This window comes from Necator americanus, chromosome V, assembly GCF_031761385.1.
Source record: "Necator americanus strain Aroian chromosome V, whole genome shotgun sequence".
Lineage (NCBI taxonomy): Eukaryota > Metazoa > Nematoda > Chromadorea > Rhabditida > Ancylostomatidae > Necator > Necator americanus.
In genome coordinates, this window is record NC_087375.1 from 21,078,872 (window position 1) to 21,098,071 (window position 19,200).

At 40.1% G+C, this 19,200-nt stretch overlaps 3 protein-coding genes across 3 annotated transcripts; all 3 read right to left on the reverse strand.

Moving 5' to 3' along the window:
- Positions 1-291: 291 nt before the first annotated feature.
- RB195_014659 (uncharacterized protein) lies at positions 292-11,060 on the reverse strand (the record flags this gene model as incomplete). The annotated part of the gene is made up of 3 exons (XM_064205022.1): positions 292-434; positions 519-604; positions 11,023-11,060. The coding sequence occupies 3 exons, from the start codon at positions 11,058-11,060 to the stop codon at positions 292-294; spliced, it is 267 nt and encodes an 88-aa protein (XP_064060903.1).
- A 1,974-nt stretch (positions 11,061-13,034) lies between these two features.
- On the reverse strand, positions 13,035-13,391 carry RB195_014660 (uncharacterized protein; the record flags this gene model as incomplete). The annotated part of the gene is made up of 1 exon (XM_064205023.1): positions 13,035-13,391. The coding sequence occupies one exon, from the start codon at positions 13,389-13,391 to the stop codon at positions 13,035-13,037; it is 357 nt and encodes a 118-aa protein (XP_064060904.1).
- A 1,387-nt stretch (positions 13,392-14,778) lies between these two features.
- On the reverse strand, positions 14,779-18,131 carry RB195_014661 (uncharacterized protein; the record flags this gene model as incomplete). Its single annotated transcript, XM_013451532.2, has 4 exons — positions 14,779-14,859; positions 15,729-15,917; positions 17,181-17,976; positions 18,124-18,131. 4 exons carry the CDS (start codon positions 18,129-18,131, stop codon positions 14,779-14,781), a joined length of 1,074 nt encoding a protein of 357 aa, XP_013306986.2.
- Positions 18,132-19,200: the final 1,069 nt, after the last annotated feature.

Here is a 19,200-nt window from a genome sequence, read left to right on the forward strand (position 1 = left end):
GTAGATGTAAATTATTTGAGGACTGCATATTGATTATTCTGTACATGAATCAAATAGGGAGCTGCTATGAATTTATCCACATCTTAAATTATCACAAAAATATGTAAAATGTAGCAAATTTACAAGTACATAAATACAAGTATAGCCACCCACGGTGAGTTTTAAAAAAGTCTCTCGAAATACATTGACTTAAAGCCAACGCCTATATACATACCAGTACATAGTACCCAAGAAAATGTGCTATAATGTGCACATCATCTCTTAGTTCGCCTATAAAAACCGATCCTACTCCTACTGATCGTAGATCATACGGATATTCCCCGAAATCGTTTTGTTCATCACCAATGCAAGTATGAACAGAGGCACAACGTAGAAGATCAGTGACGGTTTCCATATGGACGACGGTGCAGCAGCACTGGCGAAAAATTCTGCTTCTGAAAAATTCTCAGGTACTAAAAAGAACAGAAAATATATAGGTGAAGAAAAATATGCAGCTATATCCGCAACGAAATCCAAACCTTTAAGAGTTTGAGATCTCACTGGGATTTGATACAACATAAAGCAAACGCCCATTAAAGTGAGTTGTTGGAGTAGTGGCATTTCACTGAAATTTTCTAGATCCGTCATCGATAATTTAAGCAACCAAACTGGATGTTGCGTTAGAACACGAATTAGATAAGTAAACGGTGGCGGAAATATTGAGGATTCACTATAGATCAGGCCAAAGTCGTTGTAAGGTATTAGAAGCAAGTATTTGTGCATAAGTGTTATTTTTGCCCTTCCGCTTTCTTTTCTGGATTGGAATAGATTAGCGGTAAGCTTGTTCAGCTGCGAGCCGTGAGAGTGTGAAAAGATGAGGAATTCAAATTCAAGACATTTCGTAGAATATTTCAAGTAATAAACTGGTTATTCGACTAGTTTCGTCTGAAATGTACCTACTCCTTTTTTCCTTCTGTAACCCACATATTTTCACATTTTCCCAGACTTTCCCAGTGGTGCCAGCTGCTTTTATAATTTATTCGAACTTCTCTCCTTTTTAGGGGGTGGGGCAACCGTTTTGTTCTGTTCGGCTACGTTCCTACCCACTTAAGCTCTACGCTTGAACAGTGGGGTGCAATTCGGAAAAAGCGGTCTCAAGACGAACGTAGATCCTGTAACTATATTTCTGAGCAGAGTAAGATAAGCCGTACAGAGGAGATGCATCTCGCTGTTTCTGAAAGAATATGCTTAGCCAATAATCCAAAACACAAGTCCTATTGGTTGGGATCCACAGTTATGGACAGGTGTGGATGCAGCAAGCCCTAAGCTGATGCTCTGTCGTCTTCGAATATTACCCTACGGAATTGTGGCTCACTAAAGTCTAGAACCAGCTCTCAGCTGAAACTTGAGTAGAAATTATTAATAACTAATAATTCTAGAAAATACGGAACACCCACTTCTAGGTGTCGATTAGGAAATTTAGGCAAGTTATTTCCGCCCGTTATCACACTAAGTTACATCATTATTACATTACTAAGTCGTTACCTAAGTTGAATTGTTTCATTTTAAAAAATAGTTATCAAACTTCATGTTCTCAGACAACTTCGCACTTCCGCAGTAAGGGAGAATAGTTGAGACCAACGATGAGTCAACTAGGCTTTTTTTTCTGTTGCTTATGCCACTTTTAGCGAAGTTCTGCGTTCCTTCACTTCATATCACATTCCATGAATCAAAGCAAAATGATAAAAGTCCCCGGTCTAATGAGATTCACCTGTAATGGCTTCGCTTTGTTCATTGCAGTCACCCGGAAAAAGAGCTGATTTGAAGAAAGAAAGCGAAGCCATCACAGATGAATCTCACTAACAAGGATACCCAAAAAATTTGGGTGTGTAGCCGGTTAGCTGCGAACGGACACCAATTCTTCCCACTTTTTGGGAAAAAAGTAGGACTCTTACACGGGAGAACCAGCTCGGACATGCTAAAACCAGCATGACAAATTTTCCGTCGAAGAGCAAAAACGTTTATTCTCCCGGCAATGCCCATGATCAACCGTCATTGGACTTTGAAATTTCGAATACACAGTTTTTATTGATTTGCTAGAGCCGAGAGTGATATGAGATCTTTACTAACAGCGTTTAGACGTTAACGGCTTTGTGAAGCCGGAAGAATTCGAAGCCATAAGTGATTTATCCTCTTAAGCCTCATCAATTCGCGGAATACAAACGGTTTGCGTACTCAATGCATACCCAATTAGCAACATATGTGTCGGCTACCTCATCTGACTGAATGGTAGCGCCGCACACCACTCCGTGCCATAAGTATAAATCACGAGGGCTCTTATTGCGGACCCCAGTGGCGCGCTGCGTACGTCAGAACCCACGCAGGTATTGGTCTGGCAGGATATGAGGCACCTATCCAAAATGCTTGCGGTGTTCTGCGCTCCATGATCTCGGACTTGAAGGACAAGATCGCAACCTCAACCTCTTTTTCGCAGTTTTTATAACATATTTTATATTAACATATGAACTATGAGAAGGATGGAAAGTTTTGCGAGGGATCTGAGTGCCCTTTAAACGGATGCGCAGTAGTCGCCAGTTCTTCCTGCGCAGCTCCCCCTCCAATCACCCTCTCTCTGCCACATGGGCAGGCAAATCAACCTGTTAGGAGCCTGAACGCTTTCTGCAGGGAAATCATTTGTTTAGCGGATAGTTCAGTTGTGGCTTTTACTTTTCCCGGCTCGGAAATTACTCGCTTAAGCCGAACGATCTTGAAAATAAAGACGAACACGGAAGAACAATGCGGTTTGTCGTTTCAAACAGCTGCGTTGCGTTCATCCCATAAAACGACGGTTTATTGCAGCAGTTCGGCTCTACCACTTCTTCCAAAAGTTCTCTGCGGACTAACATATATAGCGTTTAGCTATTTGACTTGCAATATTCAATAAAAGTGCGAGAAGTTTTAACACGAATTTCGTACTTGGTGAACAAATAGACGAAAACGTCTGTTAGGGCAAGCAAAAATCTTCACTTCGGAACGTTTCACGAATCTCACGAGATATACGAGTTTTCCGGTTCGATTTCATCAAAATCTTCTCAAAAATACTTGCCTGTGAAATGAGATGAAATAATTCAGTATTAGGAAATCCTGACAGGTAGTTTTACCGTGAAAGTTATCCAAATTTGCGAAGTTTCAGAGCTATAGAAGCTTTTCACAAACTGTACATTGTATTATTTAAAGTACAACACAAGTAATAATCAGAAAAAGAATTCAAAATGATCCAACGTCAAAGAAGCAATAAACTACAGCCTACAGTAACCTCAGGAAATGCTAACTGTCGGACCAATACTGCGTACAAAATATGATTTCAAGCATAACGGTTTTCACAAATAACTTTTCACGAATAACTTGGTTTTTTTCCAATTGCATAAATCAAAGTCAGAACAAAGATTGGAAGAGTAGCATTGAAAGCCTTTAAACAATGGAAAGAGATTGTATAATAGAAAATGAAATGGAGTACATTCGGGAAAGAAACTTTTGTTCATAAGAAAAATGAAATGTATATGACATCTTTTTTGATATGACTCAATGTGAGGCAGATGTAAGCCAACTGAAAGGAAGGCTTTAAGAAATTACGGCGAAATGTGCAAACAAGAGCTACTCAGTGCTAAATTTGTCTAAATAACGGATCGATAGCAAGCAGGGGACCAGTAATAACTCGATAACCATCGCTTCCTGGACCCGAGAAATCACAAAATTTTGAAAATCAGATTATTTCAGTTCTTTGGTTGAAACCTTTCATTTCTCGAAGTTCACAAAATCTGAACGATCTAGAAGTTAGGAGTAGCTTTGGCGCGGTTGGACTGCCAAAAAGAGAAATGAGTCTCAACTCCTATTGACGCGTTCCAACAGAGAGATCCAAGGTCATGGAACGAGTAGCGGAAGGTAAATAGTGAGGATGGGAATCGACTGCGCAGTACGTACACAGTAATTTACTGTTATTATTTGAATGTTAATAGTTTATATATGGAGGCTAAAAGAAAATCATAAGCTACGAAGAAAGCTGTCCAACTCCAGAAAAGAAAATCCAGCTGGATATTCTGAGCGCGATAACTCCAATCGATATGTAAAGGAATCGAAAATGTGAGAATAAGTCCGGAAAGGAAACTATGGAAGCAGTCAACCAAAGGCAGTCCAACACAATTAGCACTAGATAAATCGAGGACGACACCGGTTTAGGCGACTGTTGTTTAAAGTGGTAGCAGCGAAAAGAAGTGGATAATGTCAATGACGGAGGAAACTAGTACGTAGAAAGTTTTACACACTTATACAAACAGGCTACAACCACTTTTTGCGGAATATTCGTAAGTACTGGACGGAAATACAGGACAGACATGATATTTCATCATCAAAGTTCTTTACAACTTTCCTTCACAGTATTTCTTGTTTGCTATCGAATTTGCGTCTACATTTATCCTTAGATGAAGCTTATCCCCACGTTCGGCTGCACTTCCAAGCAACGCCACTTCAGGATATAGCAGCACAGCCTGCTCCACTGTCGGCACAGGTCTCGCTCCCCCGCCCTCAAGGATATGCCCTTTATCAAAAGGACTTCGATCATGCAGCACAAACTGGAAGCTACTCTTATATTATATTTTATTCTCCACGATGTAACACCGAGAGATTCAGCCCCGGGCTTCTCCCAGTTCACTTTCCGCTACTAAGAGAATCCTTGTTAGTTTCTTTTCCTCCGCTGAATGATATGCCCTAGTCCGTTCTTACTATGCTGTGTTATTTATGTCATGTTGTTTATGTTATCTTACCGCATTAATTTGCTGTAGTTATTGAAATATTATAGATGTACGGTGCATCTGTACAGTAAAGCTAACGTGTGCGGTTGGTAGTGTTATAATGAACCATTATCGATTGATAACGACAGTATCTCAGGTAGTGTCACAGCCACAAGCTGAAATTAAGCTTTTTTGGCTCAACAGCTTGCTTGAAGTAACCAAGATGAATACCAAATAAGAGATATTCCCCAAATCCAAAGAAATTCGAGATTGGACATTTCACAGAAGATGTTAAGCTAAACGTAGAAATTAGGAGTCAGGTGTTTCTCCTCAAATTTTTCTTTGAAAAGAACTATTTCGAGGAACAGAAATGTACCTCAAAATTAATTGATTTGTTGCTTTCGAAACATAATCTTCCCATTACAAGCTCTCATATTTGTTAGTGAGAAATATTAAAAAGACTGTTCTTAATATCTTTTTTTTAGTTCCCAATAGGCTTTTAGATAGAACCTTTATTAACCTGATGTTTCGGGTTCTTCGCCGTCTTTTCCGTCGCCGCCTAAATGGGGGTTGATTGGAACAATCTTACGTTTATTCCATCGAGTGCTACTTTACTCTGCGTCAGATATTGAGAATATTGAAAATACCGATAATATCCAAATATTGAGATTAGTTTTGATGTATTTATGTACAGAACATAGACAGAAGTATGCCGAGGGTTTTTTTCGCGTTTTGATTCCTCACTCTCATGTATCCAGTTGAGAACTCGACAAAGATAATGCAGTAATACCAACCTTAAGATTCTTAATATTTTTGAGGTGCGAAGCTAATGTGAGTAAATCTAAGGGATTGGGAGAAACATTTGCTTTTACGTTCAGCAGCCCGCACGCTTATGCAGATGTCATAAAGCGGAAATAGACAGACCATCCTTCACGTCCGCCCCAAAGATTTAGCTACCGGAGGACGTTTTAGAAAAATTTCTTCCAGTAAATCTAAGTTGATGATCTCTGGCAGGAAAAAAAAAAACACCAAATAGTGCAAATTTTAGGAAATAAAAGTGATGGTATGGATGAATTCAGAGTCCTCTTCCTCTTGATTAATCCACGATGGAAACTGTACTGGATACAATTACTGATTAACGTTCTTTTGCCGGAAGGAAAAACGTTAGCGATCATTTAAATGCTTTTTATAAATATGTCGACACATCAACTAAAGATGCGAATTAAAACTAAAGAGTTGGTTAGTTCAATTACCAACACACATTTATAACAAATAATATCATATCAAATAACAAATAAATAATGAAATATAACTAATAAATAGAACTGAGACAACAAATAATGGGACGAATAGAATTTAAAAAAAATAAAGGAGCAAAATGTTAAGTAATTAGGGGAAGGGCTGTCTTAAAACATGTTCTTTAACAAAGGAACTACCTAACTCTGAAATAGAATTGAAATTTCACAACGAGTAAGAAGAGAAATGCAGATTTTTTTCAAAGAAGACATTGGATAGGTCCAAAAGAAAGAAACATGAAAGAGTTGCAGCTTCTCTTGAAGCGAAAATTGGATATAGAAGGCTACGACTCGGAGATTTGTACCGACCTTGGAACAAACAAGGAGGTGAGTGAGTGATCGAGCTGGCGTAGCCGGTTTCGCATCAAACGAGGTGGATGACGCCGATTCTGGTTTTAGGGATGGACAAAAAGCAAAGAATGTTTTTTCTAATGTGCTATCGAACTGGTTGTGAAATGTTTAATGATATATAGTCACTGAAAGGAAGGAATTGCATGTCATTCTTTACATAGTATGGGCAGAAACACGCAGTGCACACTGATGGATTCTGATCCTCATATTGTCAAAAACTTCGTAGGGAAATTTTCCTGACGACGATGTGCTTCAAAACTCTGAATCAAACGAACATTTCGAGCAAGATATTTAATAATAAAGAATTCGTAAAATGAATTATCTCTTTAAAATTTCACATCAGGAAATACTTTGTTGTTAAAGGAAGAGGATGCCTTAGCTAATATCAATATTCCTCGTAAAAAACAGCTGTCTTTGCCAACCGAATTGGGAGCATAGAATGGACAACATTGCCAATTTAGTTCATTCTCATTTTTAAAAGGCGTGGCTCGATTGATAAATTTGTATCCCCAAGGGGTCGAAAATAGGATCATACATGGGATTTGCTTGATACGTGACCACAACCCAACTGAAAGTGTGTTACTATAAGAATTAATATGTAGATCCCAGCACGATTTTGTCCCCCCTTGAGTTAAGATCAACTTCCAACTGGAACAGGTTGGAATTGATTTGACTCACCTGTCTTACTTCATTAGGGAACAAATCTCGCAAGAAAACACTTTGTGCAGCGTGAGAGGAGAATGACCTGATCTCGTACTTCTAGTAAGCTGTATTGGAACAGTTTATTTTTCATTACTAAAAAATCGGCAGAAATCCTGCTTTGATATCAACATGATTTCTTCTCTTTTTGGAATTAGCTTTGATATATGTGAGTAAATAATCAGTTACAAAACTTCGCGGTCAGTTCACAAAAGCGTTCGTCAAAGGTTAACTGAGGCAGGCGAAGCAAAGTACATATTTGCTGTTCAGTTACTTTTTTCTCTAACAGCAGAACTGTTCGGCAAATTGAACTCTATTGGATTTTTTGTACTCCACTTACTCAATTTTAGAAAACACCATAAAAGATTCCTGAAATTAATGCTGGCAAAGTAAGACGAATTACTGAAGGAAGAAGTGGAAGAACCACTTCACCTCTAAAGATGCTAATTGTAGTTGGATTTCAGAAAAGACCGATACCAAAACTGGACGGATCCAGTGGATCAAGAAAATTTTTAGATCGAAATGATGCTACAGCGTCGTGGTGCTGGCCACTGGACCTGAGGCACGTGTTCGTCGTGAACGTTCCAAAACGAGTTCGTCAACAAAAAAACTATTTCGAGTGGCATGGAAAACGTTCAACAACTCCTCGATATTCACGAAAAAACATCATTTCATATCATAGCGTAGAGGTTTCTGAGGAGGATACAAATACATGTCGAAAGGAAGACGGGAACTGCAAGTGAGCGTCGCCTAACGAGAAGACGACTTGTGCACGCACTGACTCAAGCGCTACTCAACAAGCAAACAGACCGTGCCAGTTACCACCCACAGTTACGGTTGTTTACGAATCATCAATAAAGAAGTCTTTTAAAAGGAAATAGATCCAGGAATGATTCCCAAAAGCATCTGTTTCACTGGAATACTGTGCCGCCGTGCAAAAACTCTTGCATTCTTTCTTGTAGGATTTGCAGTGGAACTTGCCAAGAAAACTTAAATGCAATAGCAATGATACTTCTTTCTCGAGATCTTTCGAACGGCTACAAGTTGGCGCTAGGGCAACTTTTTGCTATAGAACAGATTTGCACGGAACACGCACCGAACGAAATTCATACGGCTACACCATTGATCAAGACGACTGACTAAGAAAAAGCTCTGGTAAGAAAATATTTCAGATTCGTAAATAAGATGTCATAGGGTTTTTTTTTTCAGCTCACTTTTCTAATCCCTTTCTTTCCGCGGCTTTGGTCTATCAGAACACGGAAAGAAAAACTTACAGTTTCTCCTTGATGAATGTTCAACAGCGTCTATTTCTTCCAGCTGTTAAGCAGAAGAAGGAACTGTAGAGAGCTAGAACAACTAGGAAAAAATGCGAGGAAAGAGATCTACGAGGAAACATGAGCTTCTAAAAAATTGAAAAATGAGGTAGAGGAGTGAAAATGATTTGACCGGGGAAAAACAAATGAAAGAGAGCTGAAGTGAAGGCATCACATCTACATTTAACGCCTTTCCCACTTAACGGTTTTTCTAATGCTGTAAGACTCAAAGTGCACCTGCGTTTTAGATGTATGACACTTTCTACATGACTTCGCACTTCGTACCTGGGCTTTATTGAACGTAACCTCGCCAGCTATCCGAAAAAGATTTTGTTCAAAAAATTCCCCAAACTAGGTTATTAATAGGTGTGACATTGGTGACAGAATCACATAACAGCTACTGCAACAGTCCAGCTACACAAAAATGTAACAAACACAAAACTTGATAGAAAAAAAGCGGGATAAGAGTTCAATATTTGCCGAGGATGCAAATTTAACGGCAATCACGGTGCAACATCTTGCGTATATGAAAAATGATTTTCTTTGAGCACGATTCATTTTTAAAATCAATTATGTCAATGTACCGTAGCGAAAAATTAAGCTATTTCGAAATCAAGAAATATGAAAAGAAAAAGGCATTAATATTTGAGTGAGTCGCAGCATCAACGGCCATAATTCCAGAATCGATAAGAAAGAGCACTAGCAACGAAATTCCGAACATCTCAGGAAAAAGTGAAGAACACTCCTCTTTTTTGTCTCCTCTACTCGGAAAGCATTTCCGAGTTAATAGCGAAACATCTACTTTAACTCTAACTAATCTCATTTACCTACGCTTTTTCTCATCTTCCCCTGCTCATCATGTTGAGCAACTCCGACGAAAAAGTCTCTTTTCCTTGACTTCTTTCCGGAAGAATCTTCCTTGCTAGGTGTCCACCATTTCCTTAGTAGAGGAGCAGGGTTTCTTTAAAATCAGGGGATTCAAAAACGACTGACCTCTTTCTCCTCCTGGAAGCATCACGACGTTTCCGGACTTTCCTTTCTCTCCCTTTGTGATCTGCGTCACAATTAAGAAAGTCCAGAAAATTGCAATATTTATGTTCAGAAACTAAAATCTGGTGCAGTGGCGGCGTAAGCGACGGCATTTGAATGCGGTTGAAGTACCGGTTGGGTCGTGGTGGGCGCGCCGCTAGTTTTACTCAGACTGCAGCGGCGAGCAGTGGTAACAGAGTCCCCTCCTGATCCTAACCCATCGAGTACACAGCACCGAGCGAGCGCACTCGCTCACGCAAACGCACTGAGCTGATCGTTTTGACCCTACTATACGCTGAGCATCGGAAAAAAAGGTGCCTACGGCTGGAGGGGTCCATGAACAACGGAGCAACTGAAGCGTCACTAGCTGCGTACGCTGTGCCTGGTAGTTAGGTTTCATTTACAGGTTTGCAGGATTTCGTACATTCCTTCACCACCAACTAACCTTGCTCAAGAGAAAAAGAAGTATTCTCAGAAACTGACAAATGGCTCTACATCGCTGGAACGGACGTGTTTGATTCAACTCCTGTGCCTCACCACAACTTACGTTTTACTAGTATGAAATATGATGTCTAGACGACACTGTGTCGTCACGTGCGTTTTTTTTTACAACATCAGACTTCCTGTTACTCTTGTATGAAGGCCAATAGGACATCTTACACGGATAACAAATAAAGTTTGAACAGAGCAATGCAATGAATGAAGACCATACATAAAATACGGACGATGTGTTACTGACCGAAAAATTACGTTCTGCGTGGATTCACACGCTAACGAATAAATGGAGCAAAATCTCAAAATTTCAGCAAAATGCTTGACGACGGTGAACTCAGGGAGAGAAAATGGACGATCTAATCTAATTGGAAAATTATGGGAATAAGGCGGAGCAGAAACTCCCTTCCATCGCATTTCGTTTTTCACATGTCGAAAAATTCAATGTGCAGTTGCGTTTGAATCTTACAGCGCTTTTTACGTCTTTTTAGCTCATTCATGTAAGCTTCAGAATGACCTTGCAATGTCTGGAAACATGAACATGTGACTGCTCAAAAAGCTCTCGTATCTGCATGGAACAAAAGCAAATTAAATACAGCGAGAATTGATCCCCGGCCTCTTCTTCACCCTGAAATCTCCTCAAACTCCCAAAAGAATGTAGGAAGGAACGGTATGTTTTCATAAAGTTATGATAAGTTTAGTAGTGGATTTTCATGAGGTGCTTATTCGGTCGAAAACAAGCTCTGTTATATCACACTACATGAACAAACAACAGCAGTTAAAATGGTACTGTGAAGCTTCGTACCAACAAGAATTGGGTGGAAGTGCGAGCATAGCAGGTAGCTCTGCATGGACTCTCCGGCAGTGCGGAAATATAAGCAAAGTGCAGAACAAATTTAGGACATCTCTCATAAATTTACGCGTCCCAGAAATCGCCCCAAATTTCGCATGGCTAATGAGCCTTTCGAAGAATTCATGTTCAATTGCAGATTTGCAGAAAAATACACTGTATAAGTGGGACATGTTTTTTTTTTCTGAACCTTTTGCATATCTTCATGGAGCTTCGCAACAACGAACCTCGTAAAAACCTTACTAGATATCCTCATCATTACCATTGTTGCCACTCACGCAGTTCTGTTAGTCGAAGCGATCAAGGATGAACTGCGAAAGGCGACGCGTCGGGTCGGACCCACATAGCTGCAGATTGTGGAGCGACAACAAAACTGCAAACGAATCAAGAATCTACAGATTGTATATTTCTAACCATTGTACTTACTTATTTTTCTCTATCTATCTGCCCTTTTTCTACACCTTAAATTTTTACGTTCGTATCTACATCCGCATTCACTCATCCAATCGTTTTTCATTCATTCGTTCATCCAAACATGTTGTGTTTTCCATGTTTTCATCACGAAAATCATGTTTAATGTGTGCAACGACGAGAACAGATTGAGTTCATTCAGGAAGTAGGATATGCTCTCTATTCAAGAGAAAAAAATGGGGTCTTTAATCACCAAAGAAAACAATCACAGATCAACAAGAGGATCTCAACGAATGGTCGAATTCGTGGTGCGACATCGTGAAAATTCTTTTTAGAAAACCAAATGAAGGGAAAATACAAGAAGGAGATTTTGATCGTGCAAAAAATCCCTGTACGAGTTAAATGCTTACAGAGCAACGACTCTTTGAGCTGACACCTCCAAGGCGACCAAATCGTCAGCCAAATTGACATGCCACCTGATCAATGACAGCGAAACCTCTGAGTTTGTCGTCTTCATCATGCGAGATGAAACAAATTAATCTCTGCTACCATTGAAGACGGAAGGTAGAAGAAGAGGGAGATTGGAGGAGTGCTCAGGAAAGCGACAATCTGGACGAGTTTGCCTGAATTACCAACGAAAAGGCACTGGCGAACGCTGGTGCACCATGCGTGGACACTTTTGATAGAGATGATCGATAAGTACATTTCGATCGCCGGATGACACACAACAGTGCCGACCTTGACGAATCGCCATCGAGGAAAACGCGCTCATTTGCACCGAATCCAAACTTCTTCGTTTTCGTTTTCAGTAGACTACGATAGGGTCTTCTAATATGACTGTTAGGTTCTCAAGAAGCTTGCTCAAGAAATCCATGGTCAGAAGTAGATCATAAAAAATATCAATGGCGATCTACGCAAGTTCGAGTGTGTGATTTCGCTGTTCAACGTGAATAAATGGAAAAAAGATTGCATTAAGAAGTTCCGCAGTTTTTGAGAAACGTCTTGCGTTTGACTACAAGTCATTTTTAAACGTCATGGTCCTTACTGCACAATTTTATCACATTACTGTCACTTTCTCATCATAATCACTTTTCGTTATAAATTCCTGACCTCACCTCTAAAAATGAAAATTTCAAATTTTCGTGGACAGTTCTTTCCCTTCTCGCATTTTTCCTTTTTGAATGTCACCCATTCGGCGCATAGTCCAGATGAGATTTTTTCTGGATGAACGGTCGCTATTTTGAGATGGATACAAAATGAATAGGAACGTTTGTTCCTGACTGGAGAGGAGATATGGACTTGGATGCTTGGCGCGTCGGAGCACAACGAAGTTCCTATAAACAATCACTCCAAGAAAGAAGCCGTCGTTCTGAGAGCGTCATTGCGAGCATCTATGTATTTACTACCTGAAGCTCCTCACTATGATTCTTGCGCGTAGCAAAACCACTGAGTGAGTGCAAAGAAGACGCGGTTTTTCGTCATTGACATATTCTTCTTTTGATGAGTAGCATCGAAAGAAGCCAAAGAGAATTAAATATTAAAAAGTTAGATGATTATGACACGGGAAATATCCTGTGGGCGCTAAATATATTGAACTGAATAACAGCAACGCAACTGCCGCACACTCTTTTCATCGAACACTCCCTCTTTTCTGCTGAAAGCGAATCGGCCACCCAGTTCAGCACATACAGCATCAATCATATGTGCAAACCAGCATTTCTGCACATCGAAGCTGCGACGGGTATTACAGAAAGAGTAGAGTAGTAAGTATCTAGGCTACGACTACACGGTCGATAGCTCGAGTCCGCCATAAGGCCAACCAAGCCTTTCATTTTTTTAAAGCCAAGATATAAGCAACAGACTCGTCTGGCAGAATGAAAACATCTGCTAGCCCCGCCGAGTCATTGTATAGGTCAGACAGACGTTCATAAACCCCAAACTTGCGAATTGAAGTCGAAGGCACTAGCGCATCCAAGCGAATTGAACGCCAGTCTCCTTGCTCCGTTTTATTTGCTCCAGGGTTAGGGGTGGCTGAAGATGAAAAATTGAACATTATAGTAAAAGTATTAATTTCGGCAAACTCATAATCTTCCTGCTCCACTGAAGAAATGAATGAGAAAGTGTTTATATTTGAGCGCAAGAGGAACCGAAAACAGTTACAAGAGGGAAGATTGACGATTACCATGAAAAAGTGGAGAGAAAACTGAACGATAATCACATCAAAGGCAGATTTATCAGCACTTGGCGCCATTTATCGGAAAAAAGAGGAACAGCTGATCAGCTCATCTTCGCTTATCGATCGCAAAATTCCTCAGATAACCAATGATTGGCAATGATAGAAAAGCTCGATAAGGGCAATTTAAAAGTAATGAGACATATTTTTCGGTTCCAATTTTGTTTACTTATCTCATAACGAAAACAAGTTTAGTCAGTAATATGTTTTACGTATTCACAACCGCTCGTGCCCATCACTCGTGGAATGAGCGGATACCTCTCGCTCAGCGCTTGGAGGACGGCTACTCAAAGAGCGATTCGGACTTAAATTTGAGTTCATCAATGTTCTTGAGTCGTTTCTTCTTCCTAGATAGTTTTCGTTAAAGCTCTGATTAAGTCAATTAGGTGGTGAAATGTTGTTATTATTGTTATTCAATTGCTTGAAATTGTACAAAAAACAGTAGTAAGAAGTCAAATCGTCTCTATATCGCTATCGAGATCGAGAAATGTGCGGAACAGATTGTTTGCACTGTTGTTCATCTTTTCACAGATCTTTTTAAGCGGTTTTACATTTTTTTCAAAAGAAAATCCCGTACAGCTCGAATGAACACATTGAATCACGAATGTGTTCGTGATTTTTAATTTGTCTGAATAATTTTGGAGAAGCAACATAGCTTATTTCATTAAAAGGATAAAAGGATAAAGTCACTGGCGTATCAATCCACTCGGGATGCGCCAACGCGTTTTTTTTTTTTTACTGGAATTCGTAATCGTTGAGGTTTTGGAACGCGTATTGGCCTATACAATGACTTGCGGGGGCCAGCCGATGATCAAGTCAGTGTTTTATCCTCCCAGACAAGTCTGGTACCAATTTATCGACCCCGGAGGGATGAAAGGCTTGGTGAGCACTAGGGCGGATTCGAACCCTCGACCGTGTGGCTACAACGGACCTCTAACCGACTGCGCCACACCCGCCCTTGCTTATTTCATTAGGATTTAATTACAGGCAGAGTTTATCTCCGAAACACCGAAGAATCACAATACTCGAGGAATCCAATGAAAAACAAAGATATCAAAGTTTACTTTCAAGGAAATCATAAGATGACTTCAAACAAACAACAAGCAAACAATTGATGTCTAAAGATCCTGAAGAAATACAATTACCCGATATAAGCCCTCTAGTCAATCGTCATTGGTCGCTGCTTGAACAGCGAAGCACCTAAGAGTGAAAATTCACAAGTAAAAATGAACTAGTGGCTCAAAATACTAAGGACATGGAATGAGGTGGTTTTTACAATTCAATGACTCTAGACGAGAGCCAGAGCTTGAGGGGCATGGAAGCGGCAGTGCAGGTGGTTTTAAGTGTTTCTCCTTGCTTTTCGCTGGTACGGATTTATCACAACAAAGTCATCGTTCGGCTTAGACTGCCCGTTGTTGTCCTAAATGTCTCTCTAATCAATTATTCACCCAATTAACCAATAAATAAATTAATTTGCTCAAACTAATTTGCTCGGTCAATTTAAAGTTATAGGACAGATAGCTATGCTCACTTTTGGCGAAGCGGCAAACAACGGCCTGCTTTGGGTGCGATTTTGAGCGCACAAATAACAAGGACAGTGACTTTACGACATGCACTCAGTTTGACTTAAAGGCATCACCCCACAAATCTGAGGTGTTACGGATTTCAGGTGGAGTATTCGTACACGGCATAGTAGATTATGGAGAGGGATGTGATTCCGTCCATTTCTTCCTAATTGCCGCGAAAAACGGCCCGGAAGATGAGGCGTCGCAGAGAGCTGGCGCGCTCCAATCGAACTCCTTGTGGAAAATAGTGCGCCAGAACGCACGAAGCCGTATCTTCCGGGCCGTTTTCTACGGCAATTAGGAAGAAATGAACGGAGTCACATTCCTCCCCATAATCTACGACCCCGTATACGAATACTACACCGGAAATGCGTACCACCCCAGATTCGTGGGGTGATGCCTTTGAGTATAGGCACTCCCGGCTCAGTACTACCGCGGCATGATCCACGCATCTTCCGTAGGATACGAGCCAACGATTTAGAGGCATCCTGGAAGCCATTCTAATGCGTTCTTATCTTTCCTCAATCGATCCGCATAATTTCGTAAAATAGGTTGTTTGTATGAACCCTGCTTCCAGCAGTTTCTGTCCTTGATCGTTTTCCGAGCCTGTTAACTTGCAATTCGTGAATGTTTTGTAAGTCGCCAGGATATTCATTACCCAATCCTGGACGACCTGATGCCACGCCCTCACCATCATGTAAGGACATCAATCGATTGTTGGTACCTGTTGATTCAAGAATATCACTATAGGCATTCGTAGTTGTTGTTGTTGCGTCGTTCTTCCATTGCCATTGGTCTGCCCATTCTTTGGCATATTGATTACGATCATTTGTGGCTTCCCTGTGTTGCCATTGGTCTGCAGGCGGAGCACTGACGGAGCAGGCGGAGCATCGTTTTGTTGATTGTTGTAGGGCTAAAAACAGAAGTCTTGCAATCTTGAAACCTTATACGATGCATCTTTTCTGGAGACACAGGGACCAAGAAGGACTCTGGTGGACGTTACTTCCGTAGGCTGAACGTAGTAATTACCATCGATTTCTGTCTCTAAGTTGTTTTTGAGCAATGCGATATAGAACACCTATTACATTTTAGTTCACTGATAATTTTTCCTCACAATTTCTAACCAATAATTTGATTCTTTATGTCTTCATCCCTCACTTGATGTTTTTTTAAACACTGAAGATTTCAGACAAAGTATTTTTTTGAGGCGTACCGTCGAATTTATTTCTTGATGCAGCAAAGCATTCGCCAAGCCAAGGGTAACTTTTTCAGAGATCCGGCAATTTATTTAGAGGGCGGGTTATCCCTTCTAAGTATTCTTGTGTAAACACTCAACTTTTCACACCTATCAGTCCCTCATCCGTGGTTGCTACGATTGAAGCAGCACCTTGCTTACTGCGAAGAGGGGATTAATAACTGAATTACCACATCATTGTCAATTTCACTTGAGAAATAAAAACAATTCTTCAGCTCCCTTTTTACGATCATTTAATTTGCCTCCCCATAATCAGCAAGATTCGACCAATAGTGGACGAGTTTGCGCCACACCCCTTTTGCACTCCAATCAATGACACCCGAGTAAAAACTCCGTTATTGCCTCCATAAACGAAATTTGTGAAGCCACAACCTATGCAGGTATGTTTTAAACACAGTTTCGAATCAGTATCGGGCAAACAACGTTAGCATTTGCCGAAAATCCGCCTGCGGGCGGCTAGCAGTACCGACTCAGGCGCTGACGAGTGTTAAGCCCATTTCAACCGTTTTTGTTCTTTCTGTGTTGCAATATTTCTTCTTCAAATTAATTTCATCTCGATCAAACATGTTTCTTTTTAGAGAAATAACTTTTATTTTCAACATCACAAGTATGGGATGTCAAAATCTCCAATAATAGTCATTGCATTTCGCAGCGTACTGCCAGCTTATAAATAGTAAACACACCAAAATAATCTAGAATTGCCACAGTATCCTAAGTAACAAACAGAAATATCACAAAAAATTGTAGGAAAAAAGAAGCGAACTGCTCCTCCACCACTATATTCTGCTAGGGAACCCGATAATAAAGCTCGCAGTCGGGTAATGATATGTCATTATGAAAAACCTCTATTGGCGATTATTGTGTTAGTTACACAATGATTATACGTCTTAGACTCCTACCAAACCTCGACAAACTACCTACCGACATAGGTTGCACATCTGGCGGTGAAATGACATTTGAAGATATCTGTGGTGGTGGTATGAATGGTGAAGTGTTGATCGAAAGCGGAATCTGGGAAGCTGGCGAATTTGGATATTTGTTGCTCTGTTGGGGAGCATCTGCTGATGGAAGAGGAGCGGGCAGAGGTGCAGCAGAATAAGAAGGAACTGGACTAGGAGTATCCTGAGCTGGAGGACTCAATGGAATGGAGTAACTGGAGCGGGGTATGTCGAAAGATGGTGGAGGCAGCGGAGCAGTAGAATAGCTTTGTCGAGGCACATCTTGAGCAGGTGGGGGCAGTGAGTAACTTGGTCGGGGCACATCTTGAGCAGGAGGAGGCAGTGAGTAACTGGGCCGGGGCACATCTTGAGCAGGAGGTGGCAGCGGATAACTCGGCTGTGGTGCATCCATGGAAGGTGGTGGGACAGCGTACCCGGCGCTGGGCGGATAGATTGGTTGTGGCACATCGAATGACGGTAGTTGAGCAGGAGGATTGTAGATAGGAGGAGAAACCATCACAGGTGGACTGCTGTACACCGGAGAAATAACGTCCTGTTGAGGTTCTCTGATTATCACTTGGCGGTAACGATACGTGGGCTGACGAACATAGTAAGTAGTCGCTGGTGCATCGCTGACAATTTGAGCAGGTGGAGCTGCCGGTTGCTGGGAGATTGTTGGGAAATCCAGTGTGGGTAGATTCAGCGGTGGCAACTGGATAGTAGCACCTCCACCCCCACCACAACTGCAGCCATTAGGAGGTGAGCTGAGCGGTGGAGAACTGGAATAGAACTTAGTTAAAAGACTTTCATCCTCAAAAAAAATACAGCTACTTAGTTTCTTCAGTGTTTAACTAGTGATTTAGTTCAGTTCTATTTATATCGAAATTCATAACTGTTCCCGATGCGTACAATTATTTTCAATTCACCGATTCATCTTCAGGATTCATCCCAAAGAGGGTGCGATTGCGTGAATGTCCTCCATTGTACGCATCTATTCCTGTCATATAATAAGTGATCCTTTTTTAATTCCTAAGCAGGCATCGCCACGAAAACGTTTGAAAACTTAAGAGAATGGAAACAATCTCCGTTTCTCAGAGTTTCCAGTTTTTGGCGGGGGGAAGGAGAAAGAAAAGGGAAAAAAGAAAAATTTTGTTTTTTCAATACAAAAACACTTCCCTTAAAAAACGGGGAGGGGGGGGAGAAAAAAAAAGGGAAGAAAAAAAAAAAATATATATTTTTTTTTTTTTTTTTTTTTTTTTTTTTTTTTGGTTTTTTTTTTTAAATTATTTTTTTTTTTTTTAAAAAATAAATTTTTTTTTTTTTTAAAAAAAAAATTTATTTAATTTTTTTTTAAATAAAAATTAAAAATAATTTTTAAAAAAAAAATTTTTTTTTTTGGGTTTTTTTAAAAAAAAAAAAAAAATTTTTTTTTTTTTTTTTTTTAAAAAAAAAAAAAAAAATTTTTTTTAAAATTTAAAAAAAAAAAACTCAGTTTCTTGAGAGGTACTGGTGTCATCGTGCACGTTCCAAAATTCCTCGCAAGCCTCGAAACGAAAACAGATTGTTCGATAACTTCTTGTAGTTCAAAAAACAAATCTGTTAAACTATAAAATATACGTAGTAGAACGTACCTTCCACAAGAACATCGATTAGCAAAGAGAAATGCCGACGCAGTTGTGAATAAAAATAGGGTCATAGAAAGTCGTAGCATGGTCTAAAAGCAACAACATCTCTTGGAAGGAAAAGCTAGCATAAACAAAAGAAGAAGTGGTTATGAAAACAATGATAGTGAAATTACAGTAGTTAGAATCACACCTCAAATATTCAAGAAGATTTTCTTGCGTTTCTTGGACTGTGCTAAGACTTTGCGCAGGGAAAAATGACACAATGATCAGATATAAATCGTTTATATAGCACATAATCGGAACGTGCAAGTTTCATTGTTATGCTTTTCGGTTTTTTGTCGTCGGTTAGCCGCTGTCCGTTTTTTGATATACGACGAG